Here is a 24987-nt window from a genome sequence, read left to right as displayed (position 1 = left end):
CCAGTGACCTCACTATACCGCATGTGCACTGTGCCGATTTGAGAAGGTGCCACCATATTTCTTTCGGGTAAAAAATATATTATTTTTGTCTACACATTAACGGACCCCTTGAAATGTTCTTGTGGAGCCCCAGTTGAAAACCCTTGGTCTAAAAAAAAAACTGCATTCCAATAATAGCCCTGGAACCTGAACGGTGAGCAGCACAGATATTAATGCTTAAACTGAATGCAGAATTTCTTCAAAATAAAACACTAACTTCAAAGTCGTAAATCAAATTTGATGAACTGCCTCCTGTCTCACTAAACTTACTATCATGAACATTAACAGGACCAAGTCTTTCTGAGCTCTTACTGGGTCTGTAAACACCTGAAGAAAATGCAAGGTGGATAACACACAGTCAGTGTACAAGGTGTACTTTTTAAACCAGGATGATTTAAAACTATTTTTTATAAAATGTAATTCTTTGCAGAACAATAAAATCAATTCCTAATTTAAACAAAAGAGAAGAGGTTGAAATCAAGTCAAGACACCCCACTCGAGAAAAACATGTAGTGCCTGCTCCTCAGACTGGGGTCTTTTTGTTGCAATACATATTGAAATGCCACAGTACGCATGTAGCTTACTTACTTGAATAAAGTCACAATGCACTATTTGGTCACAAACGTTGATATATAATAAAACCTGCAGCATTAGGAAAGTAGAAAACATTCAAGATATTTTCCATGGTGCTTCACCAATTGTTCAGCATGTGGTGCAGTACTAGCAAGACTAGGAAGGACTAGGGCTGAGAGAGTTGGTCTCTGCTGAGGCAATGCTAAAACATGTCTGCTAGGATGGGCGATAGATTAAAACTGCCCTAGTTTCCTCCTCTTGACCAACATCCTGCGATCCACTTTAGAACAGTATATGGAAGTCAATGGAAACAAGATCAGGCGTTGGCTGTGAAGGTCCCGTAATCGCACATAAAGTTCAAAGGGATGGATGGCCAATTGAGTAAAATATTCCAAGAAGGGACACGGTCTTCAAAAGAGGAAGCTTAAAAGTAAGACAATTGGAGGAACAAGTTTGTTTTTATAAGGCTTGTTAATTATTCATAGGAAGGAGATACTTTGCCAGGTTTTTCAGTTTGTTCAATTGCAAAAAATATTTATCCTAAATGAACAAGTTACAAGAGCTCATTTAACCTCACCCAGTCAAAACCACCTCAGCGGCTTATTTGCTTTGTATTACTTGGTTGGAACCAGTTTCTTTTAGTCTTGTCTCTTATTTTATCGAAGCAGCTCGAACCTGAAGAAGCTGAGGCGAGATTATTTTTTGAAAAGCTGCTCCCTGATAACAGAGGCAGCTCGAGCCTGGAGCCTCAACAGACCTCTCAAGAGGACAAAATAAGAAATAAAAAGTAATGATATTATGGCATCACAAGAATGGAGGGCAGTGATTGATTCAATTACTATGGAAGAACCAATGGGCAGGGAATTAATTTTAAAGAAAGTTAAAAACATATTTAATTTGCTTCAATTGTTGATTTTCTAATTTTAACTTAATGTATAATTATTGTATATATTATTTAATTTTGTTTAATTATAATCAATCTTTATTATAAGATTTTACTATTGTATACTCCTTATTGTATTATTTATAATGTCATGTGAATTTCAATTTTAGTTATTTCGCATGTGTCCACGTGTGCGCATTTTGGCTGCCGCTTCAGATCCGAGCCTTCTACCTCTTTCGCATTTCCTTCTCCTGCTTTTTCTCTCTTTCCCTCCCTTGTCAATATCAAACGTGTTGCAAGACTGTTATGAAGCGCCTTGGATGTTTTAATACGTTAAAGGCTATATATATATATATATAAATAAAATTAAGTTATTTTGAATTTATAGGGGCCGAAATTCAGAGTGCGTATAAGGCCCGTTATCGCCATTTTACGACGGCATCAAGTGGCCGGCGCGTTCCAGTTCATTAGCCATCCTGACCCAAATTCACCTCGGAGATTTTTTGGCCTGTCCCCACTTCCACCCCGCTGCTGCCGACCGCCACAAGCGCGTCATCAAAGCTCGCACCACTGCTATCCCGCACCTCCATTTTAATTCGCCCCAAATTTGCTGAAAGAAATCCACGAACCACCGAACAGTGCGCCCAACAGCTTTTTCTGCCGGTGCACCTTGTCTGCTCGCTCTCTGCCCTGGCGGTGCGGTGGCCATTAAAGGCGAGGACCGAATGCCACGGCCGGCATCTTATTTTTTTGCCGGCCGACTTCCATGTCAGCCGGACTATTGTTTCCCTGGATTCAGCTGGGCCGCCAACAGGCAGCCTGGCATCCCCTCTTTGGCCTGGCCAAAGCCTTCCCTGGTGGCCCAGTGGCCTGATGTGTGTGAATGCCGAACGCTCTCCCCTTTAAGTGAAGACGCAATCGCATGATGACATCTTCGCTCCGCTGCTGACAGTGGCGGAGATTCGGTCCCGCCACAACTTCCGCCCCTCACCAGGACTTACTGCCGCACTTCTGCCCCCCACTATGACCGACTTCTGTCCAACACTAAAAAAAAAGTGGAGAAAACCAGAGAGCCGCCGCATCGCATCCAGAAGTAAAAAAAAAGGTAAACTTTTGTGGGTGCGCCAGCTTTCTGGCGTGCCTGAATTTCAGCCCCAGTCTTTATAAATGTAATCCTAATTTCAGTTTAGTCTTGTGTTCCAATTTGAAATTTTATTTTAGTTTGAGTCAAAAATTTGGTGTTTTGCTTTCCATATTCAAGTTTAGTATTCCAATTTTCCTTCCTTTCTCCCCCCTCCCCCCCAAAGATTTATAGATATATATTTTAAGTGTTTTAATTGTTCTGCTGCTTAAGTAATAATAAATTGCTGCTTGAATGAAAAGTGAGACTTTACTCATGTTTCAATATCCAGCATCTGTTCCTAAAGTTGCGAACTATTGCCCTACTCGGAACTCCTACACGGCGAGCCCCAGGTGGGCAGAGGAAATGTTTCAAGAATACCCTCAAAGCCTCCTTGATAAAGTGCAACATCCCCACCGGCACCTGGGAATCCATTGCCCAAACTGGAGGCAGAGCATCCGGGAGGGCGCTGAGCACCTTGGGCTAGACTTTCCACTTTGCTGGCTAGCGCCCAAAAAATGGGCAATGTTCCAGCGATGGTCAAAGTGTCAGCCTTACTGATCGCTGGAACATTGCATTTTTTGGATCGCGATTTTCCTTTCGGCAATAGGCCAGTGAAGTGAAATGGGCGAAGCGATGGGTCAGGGGATGTTATGTGGGCCCAGCGAATGGCCAGCGGTGTGGAAGGCAAAAGCTTCCTTAGCAGCGGCCTTCTGCGCATGCAATTTTTTTTTTGGACAGCTTTTCCCGCGTTTAGGGAGGTTAGGGGTCATCCATACATATGCAGAAGGCTGTTTGTTGAGAGAGAGAGAGAGAGAGAGAGAGAGAGGAGAGAGAAAGCAGTGGAGGGAAGAGAGTGAGAGTGTAGAGAAAGAGGAAAAAGAGAAGAGAAGAGATTAAACAGATAATAGAGATAAAAAGGCAACTTATAAAATCGGCTTATATATAGAGAATATTAATAATAAATGTCATCTATGGAAAATGTGGAGAGGGATCGGAAGAGGGCAAAGCCCTTCTTCGATGAAGTAAATGAGGCCCTCGTCCAGGAGGTGCACTCCAGGTGGGCGGAATTAAGCTGGGGTGGCAGTGGGAAACCTCCACCCCGGGCCTACTGGAAAATTTGGGGACAAATAGCAGATGTCGTCGTCTCGGCATCCGAGGAGAGGGGCTCTGACCAGTACCGCAAACGCTGGAACAGCCTGGTGTCGTCAGCAGGAGTAAGTACAGATTTTATGTTGTATGTATTTTATATTGTTTTGATTTTATAATTGTTGTAAATGTTGCATGTAATGTTTGAAACTGTTGTGTTTCCATACTACCTAGTCAATTAGCTTATGCCATGCTCTTTTCTCATTTGCAGATGATGATGTCTAACAACTGCAGCGAGCAGAGGCGCACCAAAGCGGCACTGCTCAGCTGCAACCATTGTCCGACCTCGAGGATTGTGCAACCGCGCTCGTCGGCCATGAAAGCCGTTTGGCCACCACTCGTGGTCTTGCGGAACCCAGCTATGCGTCTCGTGAGTAATCTGTCAAACAGTTTTAAAAAGTAATGTTATGTCCTGTAATTATAATGCAATATACAAGTGATGTCATGTCATGTCATGCATGCAGCCTTTGTGCATAAGATGCAATCCAACGTGTTAATATGTAACGTCTCTCGGTAATGTGTACCCTTATGTTCTAATAAGCTCTGTAATAAGCTCAAATGTGCTTTGAAAGTCAACCAGAGACACTAGTGGAGGTCGCACCTGCACCTACGGGTGGGGAGGAGGAACAGGAAAGAGGAAGGAGGGAGGAGGGAGGAGGGAGGAGGGAGGAGGGAGGAGGGAGGAGGGAGGAGGGAGGAGGGAGGAGGGAGGAGGGAGGAGGGAGGAGGGAGGAGGGAGGAGGGAGGAGGGAGGAGGGAGGAGGGAGGAGGGAGGAGGGAGGAGGGAGGAGGGAGGAGGGAGGAGGGAGGAGGGAGGAGGGAGGAAGGAGGAAGGAGGAAGGAGGAAGGAGGAGCACTACACCACCAGTGAACCAAAGGAGAAGGAGCAACAATTTATGGAGGGGGATGAAACTGCGGCCACCTTGGATTTCTCATTTGAGACAGCAGAAGCAACAGGACTTTGCAGCGTACAGCCGGCAATGCCAAGGCGCATTCTAGTGCGCAAGCCAACCCCACGCAGGTCGGGTCAGCGAGCTCTGCACGCCCACGGGACGATCGGTTGGAGGGCTTGATCTCCCTGTGTGTGGAGACGGTCGCGATAAGTCGTGAGCTTCTCCAGGGTTTCACTCAGTTCACGCGTGACTTTTCACAGGTGTCTGCTGTGCAAGCCGAACTACTGGAGGTAGCACGGCAGACATTTGAACGGATGCGCGAACAGACCGCTGCCACCAATGCCGTGCGGCATGCGCTGTTGGCTGAGCACGGCGCAGTACCCAAAGGTATCGTGTTACGTCGTAGTATTAGCCCGAGCACTCAAGCGAGTACGGAGGAACCACTTCCTCCTGACTCAGAAGATGATCCGACAGCTTCGTCTTCCACTCCAACACCCCCACCACAGCAAGAAGTCTTTCCGTTGCCTGCTGCATGCCAGCTTCGTCTCGGTCTCCGGGGACCAAAACAGACGGGTGTGCCTAAGATACTGGGGGGGGTGGGGAATGGATCTGGAGGGATATGTGGCTGCAGGTCCAGATGGGGAGGGGGGTGTTTTTGTTAATATTTTTATTATTGTTTTATCTTACTGTTACTGTTGGTTTATAGTTGGGGTGGGGGTTGTTAAAAGTTATAATAAAATTCTTGTTAAATTCAATAAAAAATGTTATTAATGTAACAATTGTCGTGCATTGTCTTATAATGACGTAAGTTAAGCTAAACATTAATGCAACTGTTGTACAACAATGGCCAGGCCATGGCAGAGCAGGCAAGGCTAAAACGTAACTTAACACAAATGCAACTGTCCCCAATGTAAGCTCATGCAAAGCATTCATTTATGAGCTCCTGGCACAACAGCTTTGCAGCCACGTAACTCCCACGGGATTTCTCCAGTCTTCTTGGGGGAGGGGGTGGGACCATAGATTCATGGCTAGGCTGAATGTCCTCCTGGAGGTCCTCACCAGCCTCCCTCCTCCTCCTCGTCCACCTCCAGTCCTTCTGGAGGTGGACCAGCAGCCCCATTTGGCATTTGTTGTCCTCTCCTTATAGCTAGGTTATGCAACATGCAACACACCACAATAAACTCAGCGACTTGGTCAGGGTGGTACTGTAGGCTGCCACCAGAGTGGCCCAGGCATCTGAAGCGTTGCTTTAGGACTCCAATTATCTTTGACGATGTTGCGTGTAGTTATGTGGCTTTTGTTGTAACACTTTTCGGCTTCCGTCAGGGGTTTACGCAGAGGTGTCATGAGCCAACTGGCAAGGCCATATTCTTTATCCCCCAGCATCCAACCATGACCTTCTGGCTGATTGACAAACAGGTCAGGGATAGCATTCTCACTCATTCCGGGGGCAGCACGGTTTTCGGTCCGGGAGCCCGGGGCCTAGGTTAATATGGCAGATCAGCACCCTGTCGCCAGGTGTCTCACAGGCTCAGTCCATTCAGTGACCACAACAGGGGGCACAACACAGCGCACGCACCATAAAGTGAAGGGAATGTAGTTTGTGCCAGTGTTAAATATAAAGTGTCAGCTGTGGCTCAGTGAGTAGCACACTTGCCTCTGAGTCAGAAGGTTCAAATCACACTCCAGGTACTTGAGCACATAAATCCAGGCTGACACTCCAGTACAGTGCTGAGGTAGTGCTGCACTGTCAGAGGTGCCTTGTTTCAGATGTGGCGTTAAACCGAGGCCCTGTCTGCTCTCTCAGGTGGGCGTTAAAGATCCCATGGCACTATGTTGAAGAAGAGGGTTATCTCCAGTATCCTAGTCAATGACACCCTCAAAGCCTCCTTGATAAAATGCAATATCCCCACCGACACCTGGGAATCCCTGGCCAAAGAACATCCTAAGTGGAAGAAGAGCATCCGGGAAGGCGCTGAGCATCTCGAGTCTCATCGCCGAGAGCATGCAGAAATCAAGCGCAGAGGAAGGAGCGTGCGGCAAACCAGGCTCCCCACCCACCCTTTCCTTCAACCACTGTCTGTCCACCTGCGACAGAGACTGTAATTCCCATATTGAACTGTACAGCCACCTGAGAACTCACTTTTAGAGTGGAAGCTTCCTTGATTTTGAGGGGCTGCTATGATGATGATGATGAACTATTGACCTTTAACAGTCCGAGAAATTATATTAACTTTAGATTTAGGCACATCTCTATTTTAAATTTTAGTCTTTTAGTCACATAGAAAATTTAGGATAATTTCCCCCCACCCCCACAAAAGTACAACCATTTTCAGCAATTGGTATTTTTGACGATAACAGGTTGTAAATAAATAGCACATTTTGCTCAGGCTGAAATACCTTTCACAAAAGCAAAATACTGCAGCTGCTGGAAATCTGAAACAAAAACAGAAAATGCTGGAAATGCTCAGCACGTCGGGCAGCATCTATGGACAGAGAAACGGAGTTAATGTTTCAAGGTGGATGACCTTTCATCAGAACTGGTCCTAATATTCTGAATTTCTGAAATTCCTTTCACTGGTTTTATTTTTTTGAAAGTACATTTGCGGTCCATGAGTTAATCTTGTTTTGAAAAGATCACAAAACATAAGGTTTTATTTTAAAAATACTAACCATTACAGCTTTCAATAATTAATGTCATAATGCCATAATTCCTCTAAAGTTCAATAAGAGTGTTATTCTTGGTCATCAATGGCTCAGCTGGTTATGAAAGTAAGTAGCAGCTGAACCAGAGAGACTGGAATAATCCCAAGTTTGATCCAATATCCATAAGAACATAAGAAATAGGAACAGGAGTAGGCCATATGGCCCCTCGAGCCTGCTCCGCCATTCAATAAGATCATGGCTGATCTGATCATGGACTCAGCTCTACTTCCCCGCCTGCTCCCCATAACCCCTTATTGTTTATGAAACTGTCTATTTCTGTCTTAAATTTATTCAATGTCTCAGCTTCCACAGCTCTGAGGCAGCGAATTCCACAGATTTACAACCCTCAGAAGAAATTTCTTCTCATCTCAGTTTTAAATGGGCAGCCCCTTATTCTAAGCCCCTCAGTTCTAGTCTCCCACATCAGTGGAAACATCCTGTCTGCATCCACCTTGTCAAGCCCCCTCATAATCTTATACGTTTCGATAAGATCACCTCTCATTCTTCTGAATTCCAATGAGTAGAGACCCAACCTACTCAGCCATTCCTCATAAGTCAACCCCCTCATCTCCGGAATCAACCTAGTGAACCTTCTCTGAACTGCCTCCAAAGCAAGTATATCCTTTCATAAATATGGAAACCAAAACTGCACGCAGTATTCCAGGTGTGGCCTCACCAATACCTTATATAGCTGTAGCAAGATGCGTCAAGGGAAGGTCATGTCTGACTAACTCAATTGTATTTTTTGAGTAGATAACAAGGAGGGTCGATGAGAGTAGTGCATTCAATTAATTCTCAAAAAGGAATTGTTTAATTATATTTATTCATTTTTAATATAACCAATTGGTACGTGTCAACTTTTGTTAGACCAAGCGATACAAAATTGTCAAGTTTTGTTTCAAGTTTCTATTAAACACAATGTCTTGAAACTATTTTTAAAATGTCCACAGATGCCAACAATAACATGCAGCAACAATTTGAACTATTTAAGAGGCTGAAGAGGGTTGAGATATCTCATATCATGGCATACAATTATGTGACATTTGGCAAAATAACGAACATAGATTTCACTTGTATTATGTGAGTATGTGCTGATTCATAGCATTAAATGCTGAATTTTGTCTGGACTTTAGAGCTCATTAACCCTCAAACTACCAATCATTATTCATTTAAAATAGCTGTATTTTATTCTTGCCTCTTGGAGTGCACGGTATTTTAAATTCAGTAGGAATTACCCTCAAATACTTACAGATGCAGCACAAGTGTTGTCTGAACCCACTTTCCTTTATCGTGGGAGCATCCTAAAGTCATATTTTAGTGAGAAATAACAACTCAATTCAGTACCTCACACAGATGTATTTTAAACTTTTACACAGCCATCATGGGAGACATTACCTTGATTCTATCACCAGGAGTCAGTATAAATGCACCGATATATTTTAAAAACCCTTGCAGCATGCAAGTGTAACTGAACTGCTCTGGCACATACACCACCGTATTCTGAGACAAACGGTTGTCATACATTGTATAATGTTTTTTCATGCCTCAAAGCATTTCAGAAGTGCACTTAGTGTTATGTAAGCAAATGTGGCAGCCATTCTGTGCTAACAACATTCCACAAACAGCTAAGAGATAAAGGGGGGAATTTTAATCTCCCAGAATGGGTGGGGGGGGGGCCGGGTTAGACTTTTTGTAAAGGGAAACCCAAAGTCAACCCACCACGAACTGCCTACTTGCGATTTAACCGGGTCGGGTTGGGGTGGGCGCGTAACCTGCTCTCCAGAGGCCAGTCAGTAATTTTAGTGCGTTAATGAGGCTGCGTACCTCAGATTTGGATTCATCGGCTGCGAGCCGGGTTTCCCAGGGCACGTCAAATCCAGCAGCTAAAGGAAGACGAGAACGACTGGATCCAGCAGGTAAATGCTTTTCTGGCACCGCTTGTGGGCCAGGAGGAGCAGGAGTGCTTTTGACCCAGTTCCCCCCCTCCCGCCAGCTAACCAGCTACAATCTGGCTCCCTCCCGGTGATCAGATCTCGACCCGCCATGGTGACCCGATCCCCCACCCTTCCCCTACCAGTAATTTTTCCCTCCCTCTCCCGTCTCCAGCCTTCCACTACAGGATTTCCCATCCGAGAGTCAGCCAGCCTCAATCTAGCCAAATGCCGGGCGGGAAACAAAAAACAAGTAAAATGAGGTCCCGTCGTTAAATTTAGCAGGATGTCCGCGTTGCCCGTATTTACAGGGTTTCCTGGCTGCTCAAAGGTCGGCCCCTTGTAAATATCAGAGTCAAACAAGTATTGTAGGAGGGCCAGGATTAATTGCAACCCCATCCCCCAAATCAAAATGATAACCTGTAGGTCATGGTCAGCTGACCTTTATTTACAGACTGAAGGAAATGTATTCAGAAACATGTCACCAGGGCTCTTTTGCATCGCATATTTCAGGTCAATGAACCTCACTGCAGTGAACTGATGTAATTTAAACCATCAGTATAAAGGCTAGCTCACTCTTTATATTTCCTTTTATGTACACCTTATCTAGAGAATGTTGCTCAATAATAATAAATGTTGGTATATAATTTTTAAATAAAAGTTTGATTAAATAAATGAGGTAAAACAGTCGTTTAACATTATCAAGAATAACTCTAGAACATAGAAAACAGAGAGAAAAGGCTTCTCTCTATTTATCCTTTACATTTTCTGAAACTTCTTTTGTGGGACTCCCAATCCTCCCCCTATTTTTAGTTTGCCTGTATCATTTAAGGTATGGGATTTGGGCAATCTGTACTTTGGAGGAACAGTCTCTCCAAACCACAAGTTATGTATCTAAGCCATTAATTGTAGTAGCAAGTTATATCGAGTCTATAATACAGAAACAGGACATACGGCCCAAATGGTCTATGCCGGCATTTATGTTCCATAACGCCGCCTCTTCATCTAACCCCATCAGCATGCCATTCTATTCCTTTCTCCCTCATATGCTTATCTAGCTTCCTATACAAAATTCTTGACAGGGTAGATGCAGGGAGGATGTTTCCCCTGCTGGGGAGTCTAGAACAAGGAGTCAGTCTCAGTATAATGGGTCAGCCATTTAGGACTGAAATTACGAGAAATTTCTTCACTCAGCGGGTTGTGAATCTTTGGAATTCTCTAGCCCAGAGGGCTGTGGAAGCTCAGTTGTTGAGCATATTCAAGACAGAGATCGATAGATTTTTGGATATTAAGGGAAACAAGGGATATGGGGATAGTGCAGGCAAGTGGAGTTGTGGTAGAAGAATGGTGGAGCAGGCTCAAGGGGCCAAATGGCCTACTCCTGCTCCTATTTGTTATGTTCTTAAATGCATTTATGCTATTCACCTCAACTACTCCATTCCACATTCTTACTGCACACTGGGTAAAGAGGTTTCTCCTGAATTTATTAGTGATTCCTTATATTTATGGCTTCGAGCTTTGATCTTCCCCACAAGTGGAAACATTTTCTCCATGTTTACCCTATCAAACCCTTCCATAATCAAAGACCTCTATCATGTCAGCCCTCAGCCTTCGCTTTCCTGGAGAAATGAGCCCCAGTGTGTTCAGTCTTTCCTGATAGTTATAACCTCTCAGTTCTGGTATCGTCCTATGAATCTTTTTTGCACCTCTATATGCTTTTTATAACATGGAGATCAGAGCAATATGCAGCCTCCTTATTTTCCTACCAAAATACACCACTTCACACTTATCTACATTGAAAATCATTTTTCAATTAAATGCACATTCTGCAAGTTTATTAATGCTTTGTAACCATTTTATTCAATGAAAAGACTTCCCTACCTAAATTTGAATTAAATACTAAAGAACTGATGGCAAATCAATGATACAGCACTTAAATATTATGTTGGTGAATAATGAGCAACATTCGGGCACAGACTGTGCCAACACCCATAAACATGTTTTTTTTTAAAAAAGGAGATCCTACAGAATGCTTTCCATTACGTAAAAATATAAATCATGCTGATAAGTATTGTTGCACATCGTTAACACTGTGGCTGTTGTATTTGTCGTCCCTTCCCAAAATGGCCAACTCTCGTCGTATATATTCTTGGAGCTTTTATCACATGACCTCCAATGTTCCCTGTAATTTTTGGTGGTGGGGGGCTGCGCAGACCACTCAAAATTCAGTTTTTTTCCAATATAAAAGCCGGCTCACCGGCTGCGCGGGACCCCTGGAGTGCTGCGTGGCCAGGCAGCTGAAAGGGAACATCGATGACATCCCAAGTGTGCAAATCCTCAAACCATCCTAGGGGGTTGCATGAGCACAAAGCTGACTTAATGCACCACCACTGTCATAAGAATATAAGAAAGAAATAGGAACAGGAGCAGGCCGTTTGGCCCCTCGAGCCTGCTCCGCCCTTAATAAGCTCATGGCTGATCTGATCATGGACTCAGCTCCACTTCCCTGCCCACTCCCCATAACCCTTATCGTACAAAAAAAATCTATCTCTGCCTTAAATATATTCAATGACCCAGCCTCCACAACCCTCTGGGGCAGAGAATTCCACAGAAGAACTTCCTCCTCATCTCAGTTTTAAATGAGCGACCCCTAATTCTGAGACTATGCCCCCTAGTTTTAGTTTCCCCTATGAGTGGAAATATCCTCTCTGCATCCACCTTGTTGAGCCCCTTCATTATCTTACTTGAAGAGTTATACTTGTTTTCTTTGGGTCCCAAGTACACCACAAATAATGTTCCAAGTTTCCCCAGTTTGATTTCTTCAATTTGGCGCAGCCTAGCCTGCCCTTTAGTTTCAGGGGTGGAGCCTTGATCTGCGCCAAAAAGATCAGGTTGCCACGGTAATCAGGGACACAATGCGGGCTGAGGTTGGAAAGTGAAACATACAGCCCGCTCGCAACCTGTACAAGCACATTAAAATACATTGCCGCAACTTCACAAGCACCTAGCCCTGGTCGAATGCCCTCCAGGTCCCTTCCCCCGCACCTATCCCAGGCCAAATGGCCTCCCGGACCCCGCACTTAACCATATCCGAAAGACTTCCCTCCCCACCGCTCCTGCTGTCCGGATATCTGCTGCACTTACCTGCACAGATTTCCTTACCTGCGCCAATTTCCTTAACTCAGAAGGTTTTTCTACAGAGGCCACATATGCTGGCCTAAGAAGAACTGAAGTAACTTTCAACTGGCCAGAATTGGCGTGGGTGACAGGTTTACGCCCCCTTTGGCTGAAAAAAACATCCCTAAAAAAATTGTAACTGAGTTATGCTGGTGCAAATTGATTGGGGAAACTGGTGTTTTTTTTAAAAAAAAAACTTAGGCCAAAAAAAAACAGCCTGCGCCAAAGAAACGACACAAATCACTGGGGAAAATTGAGACCATTCTTCTGAACTCTAATGAGTATAGGCCCAACCTATCTTCATAAGTCAATCCCCATATCTCCGGAATCAATCTATGAACCTTCTTTGAATAGCCTCCAATGCAAGTATATTCTTCCTTATATACAGAGACCAAAACTGTACGCAGTACTCTAGGCGTGGCCCCACCAATACCCTGTACAATTGTAGCAGGACTTCTCCGCTTTTATACTCCATCCTCCTTTGCAATAAAGGCCAACATTCCATTTGCCTTCCAGATTACTTGCTGTACCAGCGTGGAGGCTCCGACTTGCGTGAGAACACCAGCGGCAGGTCGGGGCCATAAACGGAGCGGCGGGAGGCATACTATTCCAGGGAGCAGCGCAAGCTGGTGCAGGAGGGCGACAGAGGTGAAGAGTGACATCATCAAGGTCCAGGTCAGTGATTGGAGCGTGGGCAGATACAGCAGGAGTGGCGAGATTGGGGCGAAGGAATGGCGAGAGACTGTAGAGGGACGTGATCGGGGCCCAGGGGAGGCGTGAGTTCGGGGCCAGGGGCAGCACGGGCCAGCCCACACTGCGATGTGCGCGCACTAGGTCTGTGCAGCAGAGCAGGTCTCCAGTCATCTTGGGTAATCCTTGCCATCGAATCACGACCTAGCTTGGTCAAGCCAGTGTGGTGGCTGGTGTGCAACAGCCACCAAACGTTAAAAAAATCCATGCGCAGGCATTTTCCACCCTTGAAGTCCTTCATTCGAAACACCTGTGAACTCATCCTTTTTTGGCATGGAAGCAAGTCATCCTCGTTTCGAGGGACCGCCTATGATGTAACTTTTTGTGTTTCATGTACAAGGACCCCCAGGTCCCTCTGTACTGCAGCACTTTGCAATTTTCTCCATTTAAATTATAATTTGCTTTTCTATCAAGTGCTTACTTTCCATTGGCTACTGATACTTGCAAGCTATTTTCTGTTGGCCAGCTCCAGCCATGAACGAGGGACCATAATGTACTTCTCCTCTTGGGCTGCATTGCATACAACCCCTGACTGCATACCTACAAATCAAAAGGGAACTGAAGTCAGAGAAGAGCAGCCTATGCACAGCATCAGGTGCCAACAGCAGACCTCGAGCAATCATTGAGCAACTGCAAACCGATTACCACCAGCTTCCCAATCAATCTGTTTACATCAAGAGGTTTAACTGACGAGCAAGGATATGAATGCCGATTTAATTGTATGACCATCCACCAAAGGCTGCTACAATGGATGACAAAACTTCACATACTACTTATTTCCTCAATGTTCATGGAAAGGAAGGTCCTGGTGATTCCGAGAAAATGCTGGCTTATTAATATTCATGAAAATAATTTTTTTGAAATGTCAATTGCAAGAAAACAGATTCAGCAGCTACAATGCAAGAGGGAAGACTGAATAACACCTCATTTTCATACAAATATTTTAAATGCAACTATATCTTATTCAATGCCACCAAGTCTTTTGCAAATTTTAAGTGTTTTTACTGAGCAAAATTAAGAACTTTTTTCCCTTTAGTTGTAAGAGTTAAATAAAGTAATCCATTTAGAATGGGTTTCCTCTATATGGTTTGAAAATGCAGTTTTTTTTACATTTTCCCTTTTTGCTTTCTTGAACAACTGGGGAAGGGGTCAGTTTTTTGTAGCGGTTGGAAGTGAGCGGGGGAAATACACTTACATGGTTTCAGAATCCGGCTCTACACTTTATTCACAAATGGAATTAAGTTCGTAGCTGCTGCTTGCAATTCCTCAAAATAATTCCATCTAAAATAGATCCTTATGATTGTATACATTTTAGTTTTATACCAAAGAATGGGAATTTTCAATATGGGCGAAAGTGCACACAGCAAGTAGTGAAGCAGAATGCTGTAATAATATCACTCACTACTTCCCAATTTTTAGGAAAAAAAAATTATTTACTTCACCTTTTGACAGCTGAATTATCCAACGCATTAACAATGAATTGTGTCAATTTTGCACTCATTTTCCTCCATTTTGTACACAAAAAAATAATCAAATTAGTAACTATTGTCTTGCTGCTACAATGGGCAATGCGCCTCTGAACCTTCCTCTTTTATTCCTTCTGAATTTCAAATATAGCTTCTCATGTGCTTTTCTATCTTCCAACACCCCGATTGTTGTTTTCAATACAATCACCTCTATACCAAATCATTCACTTCCAGGACTTCAAAAAACATGGCATTCCTTACTCCTCTCAACGTTCCTTCCTCCTACAATCTGGAGGTTCTAAGTCCCAAATTTTGAGTTGCCTACTCGTTACTTTCTGACTCGCCTTGCCTTTTCTTTCATTCTTTTCAATCTTGATGGTGTCCTGCACTTATGGTCTTGGCCCCACACCACTGATCTCACAAGCATTTAACACTTCACCTAATGCTTTCTGATAGCCAAGAAATAGATTTCTAATCTGATCCTGTTCATTCATTTATTACATTTTTTACAAAAATCCCATTGCATGTTTTAGGCAGGCACTCTTGTACAGTTTTTTTAAAATTTATTACAACTCTCTACTTTAATAGGTGGACTAGAATTGGTTCAATAACTGTGCTCGAGTTGCAGAAATAGTCTGCAGGGCACATTACTGCCCTGTGAATGCTGAAATGGAGGGGAATTTATACATTTTTTTTTACAAACAATGAAGTGGAGCTGCAGTGTTGCTGTGCAGATATGGCCCCACAGCCAGAGTTATGCTAATATGCTGTACCACAGCAATGAGGAAGTTGTAAGGTCCTGAAACTATCCAGACTATGCCGAGAACTATCTGTCTGTGAAGGACAAGTCATGTCCTGACTCTGGCTGGTTTTTCACTATTTCTCTCAGTCTATAAGAATTCCAGTACCCGTTGGAACAACATTGTGCAGTGCCTCGAGACGTAACTCTGGCAAGTTCAGTGCCCAGTTAAAGACATGTGCAATTGTATGACTGTCTGACAAAGGCTGCTACAATGAACGACAAAACTTTTTCTCATGCCTTCACATATTATATATTTCCTCAGGGGCAGCACGGGCCAGCCCACACTGCGATATGTGTGCGCACTAGGTCCGTGCAGCAGAGCTGGTCTCCAGTCGTCTTGGATAACCCTTGGCACTGGACCAAGACCGAGCTCTGTCAAGCGCGTGTGGTGGCTGGTGTGCAACGGCCACCCCACGTTAAAAAAATCCATGCACAGGCATCTTCCACCCTTCAGGATGTAGTTCAGGACCTGGAATAGTCAGTCCTTCATTGAAACACCTGTGAACTCATCATTTTTTGGCGAGGAAGCAAGAGATCCTCGCTCCGAGGGACTGCCTGATGATGATGATGATTTCCTCAAAGTGCATGGACAGGAAGGTCCTGATAAATGGCTGAGGAAAGGGCTTATCAAATTCAGTTTGGAATCTAGAAATCCGTTCTGGGATGAGCAAGCATGCATACCACGTATAAATCTCTATGGAAGTCGCAATCCCTCAGGTGTTGGTTGGACCATTCTGTGTCACCATCTGATAGCTGACAGGGCCACTAGAACCCCTGGTCTTGTCACTCATTGGGAGCCTCCTCCCTCAGAGAGTATCAGTATTATTCCAGAGGGGACCGGTTACAGAGGTCCTTGCCAGGATTTTAGTATGTATATCCTGAAGATTATTAAGGCCAACACAAATTAGGAAGTCTAAGGGGGATTTGAGGAGATGGATGCTCTTTGGTTGATTCCATAAGCAACAGGTAAGAGTGGCTGACACCCAGGTTTTTCTAATATCCTTTCCATCATAGGGATAGAGGATACTTGCATTCCACGTTCTTAAGAATAACCTTCAAAGGATCGTCATTTTTCCTTTTGTTTTATTTTCTACTTCGATTTTCTGCGTAATCTTCCAGAGAGCTTTTTCCATAGTTCCAAAATATGCAGACCTACTTCTAATTTACTAATCAACCCTTGTGGGCTGCTAGCCATTAAGTCTAATATAGTTCTCTGCAGTAAGGCTCTCTACATGATGTATTAAGAACATAAAGTTCAGAAAAGAAAAGGTCATTTGGCCATGTATGATACATCATCTTCCAAAACAAACTTCATTTTCTGCAGAATATTTACCCATGTAACTCGAGCACAAAACCTATAATAAAAGGCTAGACAGGGAATTTCCTGAGGCGAATAGAGAAGAAAATATTCTGCTGAGTCATTGGGGACTACATGTTACAACTGATTTCTGAGCTGCAGTCTCACTGTTCTAACTTTATGCAGTCATTTTGGGTGCAGGCATGTCATCTCCTGCCTCTGCACTGATGAGTAGCCAGTAGCTCATATTTCAGTTGTTTCAATTAATATCATGGCGGAAACTGGATTTCCTAGAGAAATGAGACATTTGTCTCAATGGCTGTGAATGTTTCCACAATTAATCCATGTTGAAGTGAAAATATGTGGAAAGTGTTTATTGAATCTGCTGAGAGCTGGTACATTGAGAGCAACTCTTACAACATGCACATTTGCCCCAATTTAATAGCAAAGACCTTCAGTAAATGATCAAATTAAACCTTAGTATCTATAACATACACTAAGTTGAACTATGCACTTGGTTCATGATTCTCTCTTTGGAAAACATACAACACACAGAAAACAAGGCACTGTAAAACAACGTCACTGTATTCTTACAGACCTTATTTTTCCCCCTACTTATTCCTATCTAGGTCCTTGCATCATTGGCACTCTTCCTCCTTCAGTGGGAGGGCAAGTCAAAGTCACTGACTTCATGCAGCTGACTGAAGATGTGCTTTACCAAGTAGAATTGATCGCATCAGCCTTTTCTTGAGAGATTGGACAGAATGGTTGAAGATTTGTAATGGTTGAAGATGACCAAGTAAAAAGTTGAGAACAGAGAACCACGCGAGGCTGGCAAGTTCTAGGTTTGGACTTAAATTCTCACTTTACAGTATGTAACCCACTGCTTTATTGTTATAGCTGATGGGTTATTTATTGCACCTTCTACAGTGTTTAATACAGTGTATTTCACATGCCCAACACCAGCAAATCCTGTCCTCATAAAAGCCCATGGGATCCAAGGGCAAGTGGCAAATTGGATCCAAAATTGGCTATGTGGTAGGAAGCAAAGGGTAATGGTCAACGGATGTTAGTGTTTTTGACTGGAAGGCTGTTTCCAGTGGGGTTCCGCAGGGCTCAGTACTAGGTGTCTTGCTTTTTGCGGCATACATCAATGATTTAGACTTCAATGTAGGGGGCATGATTAAGAAGTTTGCAGATGATACAAAAATTGGCTATGTGGTTGATAGTGAGGAAGAAAGCTAAAGACTGTAGGAAGATATCAATGGACTGGTCATATGCGCAGAAAGGTGGCAAATGGAATTCAGTCCGAAGTGTGAGGTAATGCATGTAGCAAGGGCTAATAAGCCAAGGGAATACACAGTAAATGGCAGGATATGGAGAAATGTAGAGGAACAGAGGTACCTTGGAGTTCATGTCTACAGATCCATGAAGGTAGCAGGACAGATAGGTAAGGTGGTTAAGAAGGCATATGGGATATTTGCCTTTATTAGCCGAGGCATAGAATACAAGAGCAGGGAGGTTATACTTGAATTGTATAAAAAAAACTAGTTAAGCCACATCTAGAGTACTGTGTGACCGTTCTGGTCACCACATTACAGGAAAGGTGTGATTGCACTAGAAAAGATACAGAAGAGATTTACGACTATATTGCTAAGACTGGAGAATTTTAGTCACGAGAAAAGATTGGATAGGCTGGGGTTGTTTTCTTTCGTATAGAGGAGGCAGAGGGGAGACCTTATTGAGGTGTATAAAATTATGAGGGGCCTAGATATAGTGGATCGGAAGGACCTATTCCACCTCACAGAGCGGTCAGTAACTAGGGTGCATAGATTTAAAGTAATTGGTAAAAGATTTAGAGAGGGATTGAGTAGATCTTTTTCACCCAGAAGGTGGTGGGGGTCTGGAACTCACTGCCTGAAAGGGTAATAGAGGCAGAAACCCTCACTACATTTAAAAAGTAATTGGTTATGCACCTGAAGTGCCGTAACCTACAAGGTTACGGACCAAGAGCTGGAGAGTGGGATTAGGCTAGATAGCTCTTTTTTGGCCGGCAGACACGATGAGTCGAATGGCCTCCTTCTGTACCGTAAATTTCTATGATACGGCTCATGAATGTTTTTTTTTACAATATGCAAGTTAACTTAGCATAGCTATCTTACTCATAAAAATCATACATCTTCATTAGTATAGTTTCCCAACTCTGAACTGATACCTCAAGATTGTGGCTAACTGTGCACACTTAAGTGAAATACATATCGTACACAAAACAATCACACTGAGCTTCCTTAGGGAGAAGTGTGTGGGAATGCATTTGGGGAGCGCTAGCAAGGCAAGGGAATATACAATAAATGGTACGCTATGGACCTTCTCCTGAAAACAATACAGCAAGCTCCAGTCTCCCACTATTATACTATTTGAAGACTTTCAGTTACTTTGCTCTCCCAAGCACACAAGGTATGTTCTTATGGTTTTGGTTTATTATTTGCTTTAATAGATCCTGTACCAATGTATTGTTACTGAGAAAAGTGCTCCTGCAGTAATGGGCACGCTTCTATTTATACTCCACTGTCATTCAAAGAAACTGGACATATCCATTCCTGGCTAACCTTCCTACCAAATATTCCTCTGCCAAACATACGTGTAACAATATACGTGCAGATTATTGCATCTGCTTTCACCACTGTTTATGAGCAATTCCTTGTCCTGGCTGCTCTGGAGAAAATAGTGCTACTTGGTCATGTCAAAAGCTAAATTAAATGTTATAAAAACTCTATTTAATGGCAAGCAGACAAAGAAAAATATTAATCTAGATGTTCCAGTTGATAGCACTGAATTAACAAGGACGAGGAGATACAGCAGATGGTCAATCTCAAATTAACAGGATATCACAAATGATAACAAATGATAAATGAGACATTGTAACTCTGGACAAAGTTCTGCCTACAACATTAATTTCATTTAACCATTTACTGACATATCACTATTATAAAGAAAAGTGAAAAACAGGTCCCAAATAGGTACAATGATTTGAATATTTCCCCTCCTTTCCCTTATCTAAACTTGCGGTCCCTCAGCGATATCATAGGAACAGGAGGAGGCCATTTAGCCCCTCAAGCCTGTACCGCCATTCAATGAGAGCATGGCTGATCTGTGACCTAACTCCATGTTCTTGTCTTTGTCTCATATCCCTTAATATCTTTGGTTTACAAACATCTATCAATCTCAGATTTAAAATTAATTGATCTGATATCAATTGCCGTTTGCAGAAGAGTGTTTCAAACTTCTACCACCCTTTGTGTGTAGAAGTGTTTCCTAATTTCACTCCTGAAAGTCTAAAAAATTAGAGCCAGACCTATGCCCCCTAGCCCTAGAATCCTCAACTAGTGAAAATAGTTCCTCTTTTGCTATCCTATCTGTTCCCCTTAATATCCTGAAAACTTCGATCAAATCACCCCTTAATCTTCTAAATTCTAGGGACTACAACCCCAATTTGTGTAACCTCTCCTCATAAGTTAACCCTTGGAGTCTGGGCATCACTCTGGTAAATCTATGCTGCACTCCTCCTAGGCCAATATATCCTTCCTAAAGTGAGGTGCCCAGAACTGCTCACAGTACTCCAAGTGTGGTCTAACCAGGGCTTTGTGCAGCTGCAACATAACTTCAACTCCCTTGTAGTCTACTCCTCTAGATACAAAGGTCAGCATTCCATTAGCCTTTTTGATTATTTTCTGTATCTGTTCATGACATTTTAATGATCTCTGTACCTGTACCCCCAAGTCTCTTTGGACCTCCACTATTTTTAGCTTTTCACCATTTAGAAAGTACCCTGATCTATCCGTTTTAGGTCCAAAGTGGATGACCTCACACTGGCCTACATTGAAATCCATTTGCCACAGTTTTGCCCATTCACTTAATCTATTAATATCTCTTTGTAATTTTATGCTTTCATTTACACTGCCTATCTTTGTGTCATCAGCAAACTTGGATATATGGCTTTCTATGCCATCATCTAAGTCGTTAATAAATACTGTGAATAGTTGAGGCCCCAACACAGATCCCTGCAAAACACTACACCCTGACAATTAGAGTGCCTGCCCATTCTCACTACTCTGTCTCCTGCTGCTCAGCCAATTTCCTAACCAGATCAATAATTTTCCTCCAATTCCATAGGTGTCAACCTTAGTTAACAGTCTCTTGTGACTTTATAAAATACCTTCTGGCAGTCCATATAAATAACATCTTTCGACATTCCCCTGCCCATTACTTTAGTTATCTCTTCAAAAAATTCAATCAGGTTCATCAGACATGACCAATCTTTCACAAATCCATGCTCGCTCTCTCCGATAGCTGAAAACTCAAGGTGTTCAGTCACCCTATTCTTAATTATAGACTCTAGTATTTTCCAAACAGATGTTAGGCTAACTGGTCTATAATTCCCTGATTTCCCTCTCTCACCATTCTTAAATCGTGAAGTGACGTGCACAATTTTCCAATATAAAAAAGGAACTGTTCCTGAATCGAGAGAACTTTGGAGATTATAGTTATAGAGCACCTGCAACGTTCCCACCTACTTTCTTTAAAACCCTGGGATGGAAACCATCTGGTCCTGGGGATTTGTAACTCCTTTCTGCTTATCCTAATCTATATGAAAGTTAAAATCGCCCATTAAAACCACTCTGCCTTTGATACACGCTTGTCTAATCTCTGTAGTTATACAATCCAACACTTTACAGTTGCTACAGGGGGCCTACACACAACTCCCAGTGCAGTCTTAAATCCTTTCCTATTTTTAAAATTTTACCCATAAAGTCTCCACTTCTTGCTTACCTCCAGTTATATCCTCTCATCATAAGTGATTTCATCTTTAATCAATAAGCTATTCATCCTCCTCTGCCATTTTCCCCATCTTTCCTGTCTACCTTACAACATGGTATATTTACTTCCCAGTCCTGACCATCTTGCCACCATGTGCCAATACGGTTACCATGTCATACGCTCCAAGTTGAATGTGCGCCTGCCGTTCATTCAATTTATTCCTTAGACTCTGTGTTTGAATAAAAAACGCTTATTTGGGCCACTTACCCTAGCCTGTCCTTCTGCTCTAATGTTTTACTCACATGTTTCTTATTTCTCTCTCCTGGTTTAATCACTTTACATCTTTTAGTTTTCCCATTACTTGTAGTACCTAAAGTACAATTTCTGACTGTTAATCTACTCTCTTCCCTTTTGTTTTTGAACTATTGTTTGTACTACAATTTCCACCTGAGCCCTCCCCCCATTTATTAGTTTTTAAAGTCTCGTGACCGCCCTATTTATCCTTTCCACTAGGACCCTGGCCCCAGACTGGTTCAGGTGGATCCCGTCCCAATGGTACAGTTCCTTCCTGTCCCAATACTGGTACTAGTGTCCCCTGAAATGGAACCCCTCTTTCCCACACCACTTCTTTAGCCATGTATTCACCTCCTAAATCTGCTTATCCCTATACAAATTTGCACATGGCTCAGGTAATAATCCAGAAATTATACCATTGAGGTTCTGTTCTTTAATTTGCCGCCTAGTTGCTGGTATTCCCCAAACAGGACCTCTTGCCTACTCTTCCCTATGTTGTTGGCCCCAACATGGACCACAATGACAGGATCCTCCCTCTCCAGTATCTTTTCAAGCCGGTTTGAGATGTCCCTCATCCTGGCATCAGGGAGGCAACATACCATGTGAGACTCGATCTTGCTTACAAAGGATGCTATCTGTCCCCCCAATTATAGAATCCCCTACAACTACTATATTACACTATCCCTCCTCCTCCTCCCCCCCCCCCCACCCCCTTTGGAGCAGCAGGCTGTCCAAAGTGTCATGGTCCGCATTCTGGCTGTCCTTCCGACAGTCTTTATCCTTATCCTCACAGGTAGCAAGTACATTGTACCTGTTGAATAGGATCAGTTTCTGTGGATCCTCATTCTCTATCTCACCTGGGTTCCCCTTGCTCTGCACATTATCGATTACACCAACCCGGTTCTGAACCTGCACCTCTCTACAAGGTGTAACCATCCACAGGCATGGGATCAGCTTTCACATGTACACTATAGCTCTGAGCTATGCCACTCCATCATAAGAAATAAGAGCAGTAGGCCATATGGCCCCTCGAGCCTGCTCCGCCATTTAATACAATCATGGCTGATCTGATCATGGACTCAGCTCCACTTCCCTGCCCGCTCCCCATAACCCCTTATCTCTCTCAATTCTTGACTGCCTCTGTGCTACCAGACTATTTGTTTGACATTACCTCTTAGAAGAAACATAACTTTGTCCAATTCAATATTGGGAAGACTAAAGCATTTGGCTCCCACCAGAAATTGCTTCCTTGCTACTGACACCATTCTTAATGGCTGATATTGGCTCCCAGTCCCCTAACACATTAAAATTAAAATCCTCATCCTGGTCTTTGTTCATGGGCTCACACCACCCTATTTCCGCAATCTCTTCAGACCTTCTATCACCTGCCAAATAACACTGGGCCGAAAATTGCAGGTTCTCCGGGTACATATGATGTGCGCACGCACCAAAGAGGCTTCACAAATGCCGGTTCTCTGTGCGCGATGCGTATGCGCCGAGAACCGGCTTTTGTGATCTGTGTCAGATCGCATGCATCCACGGGAGAAGGACATTTGGGCTATTTGCCCAACTCTTGCCCAGCGAATGTCCTTCAAACTCTTATGCCTGGTAAAAGCAGGCGTATAGCCTACTGGACAGCGTGGCAGCCTGACCGGTGTGAGAACACCAGCTGCAGGTCAGGGCAATAAAAGGCGAACAGTCCGTAGACAGTATACCATTGCAAGGTACAGCGTGAGCTAGTGCAGGAGAGCGACATCTTGGAGGGCGACTGGATTGGCCGTCACATAACCCAGGTCGGTGATCGGAGCGTGGGCAGGTACAGCAGGAGCGGCGAGGTCAGGGCGAAGGAGCAGCGAGAGATTGCAGAGCGCCGTGACTGGGGCCCAGGAGAGGCGCGAGTTCCGGACCCAGGAGAGTCGAGGGCCCAGGGGCAGCACGGGCCAGCCCACACTGCGATATGTGTGCGCACTAGGTCCATGCAACAGAGCTGGTCTTGGTTAATCCTTGCCACTGGACCAAGACCTTGGTCTGTCAAGCCCCTGTGGTGGCTGGTGTGCAATGGCCACCACACATTAAAAAAAAATCCACGCACAGGCATCTTCCACCCTTCAACATGTAGTTCGTGACCGGAAATATCAGGTCCTTCATTGAAACACCTGTGAACTTATCCCTTTTCGGTGTGGAAGCAAGTCATCCTCGATACAAGGGACCACCTTAGAAGAAGAGATAAACTACTTTTACCAACATAAGAGTTTTAAAAAATAGAAAAATTAAATGTTACTGTTTATTTTTATATTAAAAGTCCTGTCTATGAAGGCAAGTTTATTTTCATCAGTACAGGTGCTGCGCCTAAAATCCGGAACCCTCAGGAACAAGGCCGTTCCGGATTCCGAGCTTCCAATTTGCTTTCTGACGTCACAAATCCAGAAACATCCGCCCCCAGGTGCCGTTATTTCCGGATTTTGGAACGTCAGAAGTGGGGGGGGGGGGGGGGGGGGGGGGGGGGGGAAAAGAGAAAGAGAATTCCCACCGAGGAGCTGTTCGGGCAGTCCTGCCCCACCGAGGAGGTCGTCATCGGGTGGGCCGGCGCGCCCCCCCCCCCGCCGAGGTCGGCGGGTCCGGATTTCGGAACATGTTATGGATTCCGAAAGACCCTGCCACCGATCGTCGCGGATTCCGGTGCAGTCTGGATTCTTGACTGCAACTGTATGAATACATTTTTTTTTTAAGGAGAGAGGAGGGAAGGAGGAAGGAGGGAGGAGGGAGGGAGGGAGGGAAGGAGGGAAGGAGGGAGGGAGGGAGGGAGGGAAAGAGAGAGGAGGGAGGGAGGGAGGGAGGGAAAGAGAGAGGAAGGGAGGGAGGGAGGGAGGGAGGGAGGGAGGGAGGGAGGGAGGGAGGGAGGGAGGGAGGGAGGGAGGGAGGGAGGGAGGGAGGGAGGGAGGGAGGAGGGAGGGAGGGAGGGAGGGAGGGAGGGAGGGAGAGGGAGGAGGGAGGAGGAGGGAGGAGGGAGGGAGGGAGGGAGAGAGAGAGGAGGGAGGGAGGGAGGGAAAGAGAGAGGAGGGAGGGAGGGAGGGAAAGAGAGAGGAGGG

At 44.1% G+C, this 24987-nt stretch overlaps 1 protein-coding gene across 1 annotated transcript in view; it reads right to left on the bottom strand.

Moving 5' to 3' along the window:
• Positions 1-24987, bottom strand: part of mtpap (mitochondrial poly(A) polymerase) — a 61664-nt gene that overhangs the window by 18889 nt on the left and 17788 nt on the right. Inside the window, exons 3-8 of the mRNA XM_070880244.1 lie at positions 12039-12167; positions 11552-11641; positions 9188-9246; positions 8613-8664; positions 7058-7093; positions 1987-2105 (exon numbers count right to left, since the gene is read on the bottom strand). Coding sequence (XP_070736345.1) covers positions 1987-2105; positions 7058-7093; positions 8613-8664; positions 9188-9246; positions 11552-11641; positions 12039-12167 — 485 coding nt within the window. The remainder of the gene's footprint in view (positions 1-1986; positions 2106-7057; positions 7094-8612; positions 8665-9187; positions 9247-11551; positions 11642-12038; positions 12168-24987) is intronic.

This window comes from Pristiophorus japonicus, chromosome 5 (assembly GCF_044704955.1).
Source record: "Pristiophorus japonicus isolate sPriJap1 chromosome 5, sPriJap1.hap1, whole genome shotgun sequence".
In the NCBI taxonomy this organism is placed as follows: Eukaryota; Metazoa; Chordata; class Chondrichthyes; family Pristiophoridae; genus Pristiophorus; species Pristiophorus japonicus.
The sequence above is the reverse complement of the archived record's forward strand: the minus strand, read 5'-3'. Positions and strand labels throughout refer to the sequence as shown.